Source organism: Lissotriton helveticus, chromosome 11 (genome assembly GCF_964261635.1).
Source record: "Lissotriton helveticus chromosome 11, aLisHel1.1, whole genome shotgun sequence".
In the NCBI taxonomy this organism is placed as follows: Eukaryota; Metazoa; Chordata; class Amphibia; order Caudata; family Salamandridae; genus Lissotriton; species Lissotriton helveticus.
Window position 1 is genome coordinate 194,859,808 of NC_136072.1, and position 12,057 is coordinate 194,871,864.

Below are 12,057 nucleotides of genomic sequence, written 5' to 3' on the forward strand. Positions count from 1 at the left end.
CAAGTTAGTCAGGTCCTCCGGGGTTTTCAAGGTTGCGGACCTCTGGAGACGCCAGGGTTTAGCAGGAGCAGGTTCAAGAATCGACATGCCTGTAAGGCTGGGGCCAAGTCAATTGGTGTTGTCCTCTTGTTAGCAGCTGCATGGCAGGTCTTCTTTCTTCTTGTTCTTCTTCTTGTTTCAAAATCGGGATCGGCGGCAGGAAGGTTCAGGGTGTCCCTAAATACTAAATTTAGGGGGGATACAGGTATAGGAAGGTCAGGGGCCAATGGGTCCCGTCCCTGGGGTGAGTACACCCCTATCCTGCCACTCTCCTGTGGGACGGGGGCAGGAGCCTGTCTCTGATTGGGAAGGGCTCCCCATCCTCAAGATGTCGAGTACCCGGAGTTGTGCTTCACCTCGCCTCCCCCACCTGAGGGGTGGGGTTGGCAGAGGCTGGCACTCCCCCTTTCCTCACTTAGATTTTACCGCCTGTCTTCCAGCCAGAGTGGGGGTCAGAACCGGTGGAGGCCAGTTGCTGAGTACAGCAAGTGACCTGGAGAAGCTCAAAAAGGCGGCATGCCTTTGAAGCTCCCCTTGCCCATCCTGGGGGCGGAGGCCTAGCACCTCGCTCCCAGGATGAGCATTGTTGCAGGCCCACGAGAGCGGATGGCTCTCTACCCAGGGGTCCAGCAACATGTCTGCTCAGTGGCAGCCTAGGCAGCCTCTCAGTCAGGACACGGGTTGTAGGTTGGTATCAGGGGGCAACTCTAAGTTGCCCTCAGTGGTGCATTGTACATTAAATCCCACACTGGCATCAGTGTGGATTTAATGTGCTGAGAAGTTTGATACCAAACCTCCCAGTCTTCAGTGTAGCCATCATGGTGCTGTGGAGTTCGTGATGATGACCTCCCAGCACCATATACTCTTAATGGCAGCACTGCACTTACAGTGCCCAGGAATGGACCTGGGTACTGTAGGGGTACAATTGGCTGCAGTCAAATTTTGATTGGGAAGAAAACCATGCCTCCCACAACACTGCAGGTCATGATGCTATTGGGTGATGTAAAATGTAAATGACAAAATACATGGATGTTGCACTCCTCTGACCTTCAATTACTGCTTCAGTAGATATCAGAATGCAGAGAAGCCATTTCAAGTACTTTTAAAATATATAGTGTTCCATTCAAGATTTCTTGTAACTCCAACAACATCTGGTTTTCTTGGCGCCGATTATTGTTGCGTGCCAATATTAAAAATAAATGATTGCCACAAACAGACACAAAATGAGCCTTGGGTAAAAAATATAATTTAAGACCTTCCTTACAAATTGCTTGCAAATCCTAATTCAGCTGTAGTTTTCGGCTAAATGGGGTTATAGATTCAGCCAGCAAAACCCACACAGGAAAAGCTTGGTGAAATAAGGAATAGGTAAAGGTGACCTCACTGACTAAACACACGCAGAAATTAGAGTGCAATATTTTATATCTGTGGTTATTCCATCATTCTAAAGATGCAGACTTGTAATGGTACAGTAATACTTCACCCAGTATTTAACCAACTGTGTAGTATTACGGAATCATTCAACCGAGGCCCTAAAACTTTAGGACCAGGAGAAAAAGCAATAACATATGGATCAAGACCTGGAAATCCAGATGCTGATGGTTGAGACCAGGCCTTGAGGACCAGATCTAGGAAAATCAATGATCTGGATTGGTGAGACTAGAACGAGGTCCAGCTGGACGACTAGTGTTGTGATATCCCTCTAGGGATGAGTGTTACAGTAAATAAAAACAGAACCAGGACGGCCAAGTGTACAAGTAACAGTGCCCTGGAGGACAAGGAGAAGGAGAGCCTGTGGGACCAGACCAAGAAGGACCAGTACCTGAAAGACCAGGACTGAGTGACTTATACAGCCTGGTGCCAACCAGAATTATACTCTTTCCAAGTCAGTGCCTGCCCCTGTTTTCAGTTAGGACATCTGGTCACCCCTAACTCCAAGGAGGTTTGCCGTCGATGAGACATTTCAGTCATTCAAATACTGGGAACCCTTCACCAGGGCTTCGAATTAATGCTAATTATTCAAGATTTATTATAAAGCACTAACCAAATATAATTCAACTGTTTCCATCAGCCTCATCATTATTTCCAAAATGCAGTTCCGCTTAATCCCCATCTATTCTAGGAAACACAAAATCAGTTTCACAGTGTTTTCAGTCTGTCACTTTACCACGAATTTTGCTAAGTTCGTTTTGGAATTTCCAAGCCCCTCCCCCCCTCCTCCCCTCCCACCCCCCCTACTCCAAAAGATAAAAACTAGTGCTGCTGCTTTCACATTTATCCGGGGTTCAGCAGCACGTCTCTTATACTGGAGCCATTCTTGAACCCAGATGATGCATCTCTCCTCCCTCATAAGCACGATAACACAAGAGGAAAGCAGCCTCTGCTGAACGGCCGCAAGAAGAGGGTGGGCCCCACATCTGAGCCCATGCACGGGGCGACCCCGCTCATCGCTGCTGTAGTAATGCCACAAATCACACACAGAAGCCGCGGCTGAATCTGGGATTTAATGAAGCACAAGACCCTGCGTACGCCGCTATGGGAGGGTGTGTCTTTCCTCACAATCTGATGCGCCTGCGTAGTGAGGCAAGTAGAATCTACTACGCATGCGCAATGGGGGGTGAATCATCTGCACATGGGTAGTGAGGATGAGGATGAATGAAGTCTGCCCATACGCAGTTAACAATCGAGTTCCCCCTTAACCCGAGAACATGGTTCAGTGCTAGGATTGAAACATTTCCTAGTTAGCATGAAGGAAAGTTTCAATTCTATTAAGGACGCAGAGGCGAGAATTGTGCATATCTTTCTTCGCTCTTTATTGGTGGTAAGTTCAAAGGTAAAAGTGGAGACAGCACAGCAACAATGCTGCTTCTCTCATGAGCCACAGGGAATAGCTGTGGTCCCCAATAGTCCAATCCAGTAGTGGTCCGATAAGCTATATAACACAACACATCGCAGTCCTTCCTCTTCTTCGCTGAAGGAAGGTAAGCACGCTGTTCCTCATTCCATCTTTGATTCTGAACCTGAAGTATGCAGCCTCTCCTCGAAGACGGCATTCAAATTGGAAGCCAAAAGATTCCTAATGAGCAAATTCTTACCTTAAGGGGAGGAGGCACACCTAATTTGTCTGACTTTGTTCTCATCACCATGGTACCTCCAGCTACAATGGATCATCTTCTATGTTTTTTTTGTGGGTTTTTTTCTCACATGCACCTATTTACTGTGTTATCCTCAATTTTTAGGTGCTGTTTCCCAATTGATGTTTATACTACCCCCTTGTTCTTTCTTTCTGCCTATTGTAAAGCGCTCTGATATCCTTCTGGATCTTGTTTGCGCTATATAAAACTTTATAAATAAAATAAATAAATAAATGTCTTTGTAGAAACTCCAACAAGCAGAACCTTTGACAATACAAATTCTTGTTGGTGCCAAAACAATTTAGCCTTGATCCTCCCCACTATCTGAAGATGCTCTACAACACCTTGGTATGTAGACTCCATTTGGGTTTCACCAGATGCCACTGGCTGAGTTTGTCCACCCTGGCATTTAAAGATCCTGCAAGGCGGTTCATGGCCAGGGAACTGCCCTGACGCTTGAACCAACTCCAGAGATGCAGAGCGTCCTTACACAGAACCCAGGACCCTACTCTGCCGCTGCGGTGTCACAAGGCAGTGATGTTGTCCATAAGAACCTGCACCGGCTTCTCATTAACGGACAGAAGTAGGGCCTTCATAGTCAGACAAATGGCACACAGCTCCAAAATACTGATATGGAGTCAGGTTTCCACCGGAGACCAGAGTCCTTTGATCACCACCTCCCCCAGGTGGCCATTCTAACCCGGTAGGGAAACATGTTACCACCATAGGCTCTGGGTTGGGAAGGGAGAAGGGCCCATCACTGGACTGAGTACCACCACACTGGATCTTGAACCACATCTTCTGAAATCAAGAGGCTAAGGGCCAAGAAGCCCCAGAAACCGAATCTCACACGCTCACTAGATAGTCCCAATGAATGATCACCTCTGCGATGGAATCAGGTGCAACACTGACTGCATGACAGTTAAGCCAGTAATGTGAAGAGGCTTGCTGTTGTCTATAGGAAATTGAAGTTTACCACGTGGGCTAAGCCACACGTGCCGTTACCATGCAAGCGGAACACCGCATGCCTTCATCATGCATATGCCTGAACCATGCATATACGTAGTTAAGGCAGTCAGCGTTCTAGTTTCGGAGACTGGGTGGGGAGAGGAACAGGAAGGACCAGGACACAGCTTGGTAAGTAGGGCTTGGCGGCATCGTTTTCGGGGGGGGGGGGGGGGGGCTAGGGGTAGGTTTAGGGCTCAGGGAAAGGGGCAGCTTTCAGGGATGGAACCATTTTAGTTTTGGGGTCTGGGTAGCTTTTTGGCATTTGGGCCGTTTTAGGGCTCTGGGTGGGGTAGTTGTTTGGGCTGGGGCCACTTTAGGGCTCAGGGCTGAGGTTGGATTAGTTTTTTTGGTCCAGGCTGTTTTAGGGCTCAAGGCGGGGTGAGAGCTGGGTTTGTGGTCGTTTTGTGAGCCAGGGGCAGTCTTAGGGCTCAAGGCAGGGGGCTGGGGTTGGAGTAGTTTTTTGGTCTGGAAGCCATGTTAGGGCTCAGGGCTGGAGTCTGGGTACTTTTTTGGGTGGGGGCCAGGTTTTAGGGTCTGGGGTGGGGTAGAGTGGTCGGGTCATTTTTACGGTTCAGTGAGGTGCATTGCAGGACTAGGGGCCAGTTTTTAGGGCTCAGGGGGTGTTGGGTAATGTTTAGGGCTGGGACATGGGTAAGGCAGTGCTGGGGGCCTGTTTTTAGGGCTCAGGGCAGGGATGTGATCTTTACCACGCATGAGCTTACCAATCATGCCTTTACCACAAACTTTGTGGTAAAGACGTGGTGGTGGTTGACACAGCATGGTTTAGGCATGCATTTTATCATACGACTGTTGTCTACAGGTGGTATAAGACTCACTGTGGTGAGCCCACCTTAACAGCCAGACAACGAGATTGCCAACCAAACAGATAGCAATGACCAATCTCAATGACATGCTGTCCTAAGAGAATATTTGTTTTTCCAAATGCCTCAATCCTTTTAGACTCCCTCCTGAGGTGCTTGTTGGAAAATAATTGGGGTTCAAATAACTGAAACCTGAACCACCAGCTCTCTGGAGTAGGATGTTTGGTGAGAAAATCAGGATCGCCAGGCACCAGTCTAGGACGCCTGGTCACCTACTAGTGCACTGGCAGGCAGGAAAAGGTCTTTGACCAAGTCCCCATCAAAGTATTAGTAAGGGCCTTGTTGAAGGAGAGCACAGAATCGGGCACTGCAGGCCCAAGTTGTAGAATTTCTTTGATGACGTTAGTCTAGGTTTAAAAGAAAAGGCAGCTGCAAATCCAGGATCTCAGTTGTCCACTAGTCCACAACTGCACTCTCTTCGGTCAGTGGTCCAAGTGGTGAATCAACCCCATATCAGGGAGGGGCCATGCCCACTGACATCTTGAAATCCACATAAAATCTGTCACAACCTAGCTAGGGGAAAGCTCATCATCTCCCTCTGGTGGTGTACCTTAATCGGAGTTGATTATGTAGTGGGACTTTAGTCAAGATCAGGCTAAAGTCGATTCGGGGTCAGACATCAGGGCTGGATATTCTTCTGGCAGCAGAAATATAGGCACATGTGTCGACAAATGGCATCTTGCACAGGTCCATATGCTGGTGTTGGTGTCAGTACTAGACTCACTACTGGGCCCAGAACCGGTTCAAATGGTCTGTCCGCATTGGAGAAGGCCTCGCCAATGGTCACTGCAAGTCCTTGGAGTCTGAAGGAATGCCAGAGGTAGCCTGAAAGGCAGCGAAGATGTGCAGTGTAGCTTTTTGTAGGCCTTGATTTGTTTTGTCATCGCCGATTGCCCAGGAAACCTGGGCACACTGGATAAGTTGGTAAATCTGCTCAATGATCGGGAGACCTCATGGTAGAATTAAATAACATAACGACATCTTCAAGTCTTCTCTTTGGACACGGAGTGGCGGTATTATAGCAAAGGCTTGCTACTCTGTTTGCATTTAGATTTGATTGGGACATACAGGAGGGCTTTGACCACAAGCTAGACCTTTTGTGAGAATGTCCCCGGGAGTGAGACCAGGACTGCACAGCTGACCTGGATTTACACACGGATTTGGAGTTGTTCTTATAGACAGAGATGTACAGCTTCACCTTTCAGTCCATGATCGCTTTTGTATGCAATAAGGCGCAATTGTCGTATGACTTTAAGTCATGCCCAGAATCCAGGCATCAGAGGCGACTCACGGGGGTCAGCGACCAACATCTGAATTCTTCTATTACAGCATAGCTTGAAGCCTGTCACATTAGGAAGGAACATCATTCCCTAGCACACTGGTTTTTTAATTTTTAGAAATTATCATAGGCCGACAAGTGTAGGAGCAGTGCTCTGGATCCGCCTCGGAAAGCGCAGAAGGAATGGAACGGACACCAGAGCGCAAAGGTGGTCCTTATGTGCGGCTCCACTCTGTCGCTTCCCCTTCTGTATAGAGCCAGCTCTGGGCTAAACAGGACCACCTAGCGGCATGCAGGAGCTTTGCTTAGACTGTTTCTGGCTCCAGTCTGGCACCTGGGGAGTATTCTAAAGTGAGGAACATGCAGTTAGAAGGATCAATCATAAAAAGAATTATAAGCATTTCCAAAGCCAACAGATGTGGGTTTAGTGAGCTAGTGCATAGAGATCTTAAAACTTGGCTGTTTGGCCAATAATTCCACCTACTTCCTTGCTCTGTGCCTTGCTGGGTCTGATAGCGCCGGGACACTCTGTTTGAGTAGCTGAGCGCTCTACAAAACTCTGGATAATATAACATAACAAGTACATTTATTAGACATAGAGGGATACCGTTGCAAGGGAGTCCCCCATGTAATCTAATGTAAACACTGAAGTGGACGTGAAATCCAAACCCAAACGGCCAGAAGTATTAGGTGAGTGATGAATACACACAGGGCTGCGTTAGTAGCTGATAGACAAAATCTCAAGCCAAGCCAATGGCTGAAGGACAGAAGTTAAATAAAGCGATCGGCTGAAGAGGGTGGATCTAAAAATCACACTGCATATTGGTAGCAAAAAGTGTTTTTAAGCGCTGAGCTGTCAAAAGCATGACCTAAAATTTAATAAAACTCTACTTACTGGGTAAGTTAATGCTTGTTTTAGTAAAACACAGGGGAGGAGTTAAAACAAGTTGTCCTCTAGGCTGAGGGATGTAAAATTTCCTAGCCCTGCACACTTGGAAACGGTCTTTCACCACCGAAAGAGCCGGACATTACATAGATGACACGTCCTATTTATACTGTAGGGGGCTGGCCGCCCCGGCACTCGGCAGCAGCACCTGCTCCCGTCAATCATCTCTGTTGTCAGGAGCTGATGGCGTTGTTTGCTTGGGCATTTGCGTACTCTTCCAAACAGACGCGCAGCCGCTGGAACACAAATCAGAAACCTCGAAGGGCAAGACGAGTACTAGAAATTACTATTTTCCCTTTACGGTGAGCAGAGTTGGACGAGACCACTTGGAACTTCGGACCTGTGAGGAGAAATAAGAAACCGGTACTGATGCCAATGTCTGCTCTGGGAAAAAGCGGTACCCTATCGGCTTTTTCTTACTGCACCTTTTGAAAGATCGAAATAACGTAAGTAGACTTTGAGTGCGAAATAGAGAAGTGCTGAAGAGTGAAGGCCAGAAACACACGCTGGTTTTACTACACTTTTTATTCTATGGAATTACTTCATATTTTAATACCAAGTGTCATGGAGGGACGGCGGGTGTAGAGGGGGTGGGGGGCACGTTTGAACAGCAAGGACCACATTAAATTGGAACCTCTACCGAGAATGTGGCTGGCGAACGGGGGACATTTAACACAGCTAAATTTAGAGGAGTAAAAAGTGCCCTGCTGAGACACCATACCCAGGATAGCACCTGAGACAGGCAAAAAGGAAATCAGAAGGGAGCGGAGCCGTGTGGGCACGGTGCCCAGAACAACGGGCACACCAGTCACAGTTTTGCTTTAGTATTGCATTACAATGTTAATGGAAATATAATTTGAAGCATGTTATAGTCTTTGGGTGGCAGCAGTATAAATATGTGGCAGACAGACAGGACATTGCAAAAACTGTCATAATGTGGGATATATGGAAATAACTGAGTATTTCTAAATTCCTGACAGGCTATGAACGCTGGCGCCTCTGGGTGAGCACATACGCCTAGCAGGTAGGAAAAGCATACAGTGAGAGTTCTGAAGATGGAACAGTCTGAGGAAGCGACTGTGTACGTGAATGGTACGACCCTGTGCCCGCTGAATGAGAAGTACAAGCACATCCTGCTGCCCCTGGCCTACAGTGTGGTGTTTGTGCTGGGGTTGGGGCTCAATGGGTCGGTCCTCTGGCTCTCCTGCTGCCGCACCAAGGAGTGGACCTGCAGCACCATCTACTTGGTCAACCTCGCGGTCGCAGACCTCCTCCACGTCTGCTCGCTGCCTTTGCTCATCATCAACTACACCATGAGGGACAACTGGCCCTTTGGAGAACACATCTGCAAGCTGGTGAGGTTCTTGTTCTACGCCAACCTCTATGGAAGCATTTTGCTTCTGACTTGTGTCAGCGTCCATCGCTTCCTGGGAGTCTGTTATCCCATTAGGTCGATCCACTACAGGACAAGGAAACTAGCCATTGTGGGCACGTCTATCTCTTGGATTCTGGTCATTGTAGAACTGTTGCCTACAGCTGTTTTTGCACACACTGGTACAGTGAATAACAAGACTGTATGTTATGATCTGACCAGCCCTGATAACTTTAGCAGCTACTTCGCCTACGGCATGACTTTAACAGTGACCGGCTTTCTTCTTCCTTGTTGTATTATATTCCTGTGCTGCTGCCTAATGATTAAGAGCCTGATTGAGAGTAACGAGAGCTGCAACGTAGGCGGTCCCATGCGAACTAAGGCAATCCGCACAGTTCTGCTCGTCTTTGGTCTTTTTGCTGTGTCGTTTGTTCCATTCCACGTAACACGTACAGTCTACCTTGTTGTTCGTGTATATTATGCTGGAAACTGCTCATTATTGCAGGGTGTAAGTATTTCTTACAAGATTTGGAGGCCACTAGTCAGCTTCAACAGTTGCGTGAACCCTCTTCTTTACTTTCTAACTGGAGATAAAAACAGAGTTCGCTTCATGAACGAACTGCGAAGTTCCAAAGTGGGCCCACCACCATGAAAACACTATGGAAGGGCCTTGTGTTCTTTAGAGAGGAACATGGGATTAAGAGGACCTACTGTTATCTCCACAAATACCCAATCAAGTACTTCAAATGGAGAAAAATGCAGACAACAGGCACCACTCTAACCCGATCTGCATCTTCTTTATTAACATATCATGCAAAGCCAGCATCACACAATTAATCCATATAACCACTCCAAATGGCTTTTGTAGTCACAATCTCTGGAGCAACAATCCCCCATCCCCATTTAGTGACGAAACAGTTTTTGCAATAAACATTAGTGTGCCTAATGACACTATAACTCAACTCTAACTGCAATTACAAGTGCTTGCCTACCTTTCGAGGGCCACCTTTTGGTTTGATAGATATCCACCCCCTCTCAGTTGCATCTAAGCAACTCCCACAAATGTAACGTTATCCAGCAATGTTCCAGATTTTGATACAGAATGCGAATGCCCCCAAATAAATACACTTACTACTAAGCACGTTATAATATTGTGTGCTAGGCGTCAGCTAATGCACTTTCCGCACCGCGTCAGGGATATGAAGCACTATATCCATGTAACTACAATTTAATCTCACCAAACATCCATAGTGTCTTAAACTTGGTAAAATCTCAACGTGTAGTTTAAAATCTTTCTGATTTACCCTTCCCTGAAATAGGGAGAACTACATGCAAATTCCTGAAAGAAGCTTAAAGAAAGCCCAAGCCTTTCTGAGCTCATGGCATTTCCCCTCATTGTACTTCAAAGGTGAACTGGTCTCAGCTCTGAAATCCAATACATTAATCAGAAAAGATCTGTACATTCTTTTCAAGAAGGAGCCATTAAGAACATGGGATTCATTGCTCTGCAGAGGAAGTGCTGATACTTGAAATATATGTTTTCATATGCATATTATAAAGATGACGGACACTGTAAACTCCTTTGCATTACATACGTTGTGTACATCATGGTTTGAAGGATATATGTTAAAGATATAATACATTTATTTTTTAAATGAAGGGTTCAGTCTCTTCTCTTGCCTTTTCCTAAGAATCAATTCTCTCGGAACAGTTTGATTCGCTAAGATTTTGTCACGACTTACTCTTGTACTATCACTCCTGTATTACATAAGCAGCTAGGAGTAAACCCGGAGTTCTCCTGGCTTATTCCTTAAATTTAGGAGTAAGAAAGGAGTACTATGTCAGACTTTCTTATAGCAAAATCTTAGAGATTCAGGCTCACACTGTTTTCTCCACCCACAATCCCTGGTAGGCTTGCTGGGGGACGGTGGGGTTTTGAAGTGCAAAGAGATGTCATGTTGTGCGGCTGTCGCACTCTGGCAAAATACACAAAATCTCACACAGTTACTTTAAGTGTCCTTGAAAACATTTTATTAAGCAAATATATTTGGCAAAATATGCATTTGTTTTTATTAGTTTAATTTTTATTTTATTTTCATCAAAGCAGGTGGGGTAATGAGTCCCTCAAGAGGAAATCTTATCCTTCGGCAGGAGACATTTTACTCCACTCCATCCGGTCACAACTTAAAGTACACTTTTAAAAGCAGTCATCTTCGTCCAAGGGTTTGAAATGTAGAATATTTTCTGACAAAGTGAAAGGTGATATTGAGAGTCCTTAGTGGTAAATATTTCCTCAATAATGCCTGGATAGATGAAGAAGAGGACGGGGAACATCAGGGCTAGAGAAGCATGCAGGTTGGTTATAAAATCTATGACATTAAAATTAATTTATCTGCTGGAGAAAAAAAGAATTGAATATCTTCTCATGACTGTAAATATTTTTCTAGTTATAACATGAGACTTTTATATGACTCAAGCTCATTGATCTTTCCCAATCAAGTTTGCAACTAAGGATCAGGTTCAACAGAGTTTGCACCGATGAAATAAAAAATTGAGAAAATGCACTCACCTACCATTCTTGCTGCTTGGCAAGAAAGGAATGGAAAACAAGCATTTACAATGCAAGAGGTCTCGCATTTGCAAGAGTTAGAGCTATCGGCGTCGTACATTTCAATGTCTTATCTATGTACTTTCCTTCACAGTACAGTGGCCTTTGGGACTTTGTAAGTATTTAGCAATGCAGTATATTATCATGGGTGCTGTCTGTGGTGTTCATCAGGGTAATCGGCTGGTTAAGAATCAAAGCGGGTTTTGTGCAATAGCCTGCGCTCTGCCAACCTTGTGCATTTTCATATGCTTGCAAGCATGTGCTCAAGGGGATGGAATGCCAAGGATACACTTGGCGAGAGAGAGCCTTTTCAATGTGACCTAAATTCAGTTTGCAATGGCCTACCGCCATGACTGCCCAGATCTAGAAGGCTTTTTTTATGCAGCGTTGTACATAAAAGAAGTTGAGCACACTTTGTATCTATTAATGCTGCACTACCCATATCTTCTAAAGACAGGTGTCAAGAAACACAGTAAGTGCAGCATTGTTTCTTTTATTTCCTTGTATTTTAGGGACTGCTGAGTGTGCAAATGGGCTGCTAGGTGTACAGAGGGATAAGAAACACATGGCGTTCGGGCTGGTGGACAGATGATGGCAGTGGTTTTTTAAAGTGTATTTTAATGGCCTGGCAGCAGTGTGTTTGAGGTGACAACACTAAGGGGTCGATTAGGATCGCGGATTTTCCGCATCCTCCGGGCCGGCGGAAGCCACCGCCGGCCCGGAGGATGCGGAAAATCCGCTGCAGACCCACCAAAGACCCACCGCCAAATTAGGATGGCTGGTGGGTCTT

General features: G+C 46.0%; 1 protein-coding gene across 1 annotated transcript; it reads left to right on the top strand.

Moving 5' to 3' along the window:
• The first annotated feature begins 7,515 nt into the window (after positions 1-7,515).
• On the top strand, positions 7,516-9,498 carry LOC144791225 (P2Y purinoceptor 3-like). Its single transcript, XM_078665878.1, has 2 exons — positions 7,516-7,733; positions 8,268-9,498. The coding sequence occupies exon 2, from the start codon at positions 8,343-8,345 to the stop codon at positions 9,309-9,311; it is 969 nt and encodes a 322-aa protein (XP_078522004.1). The 5' UTR covers positions 7,516-7,733; positions 8,268-8,342; the 3' UTR covers positions 9,312-9,498.
• The last annotated feature ends 2,559 nt before the right edge of the window (positions 9,499-12,057 follow it).

Excerpts from the sequence above, each read along its gene's own strand:
- LOC144791225 (XM_078665878.1), top strand. The coding sequence starts at position 8,343 with ATGGAACAGTCTGAGGAAGCGACTGTGTACGTGAATGGTACGACCCTG.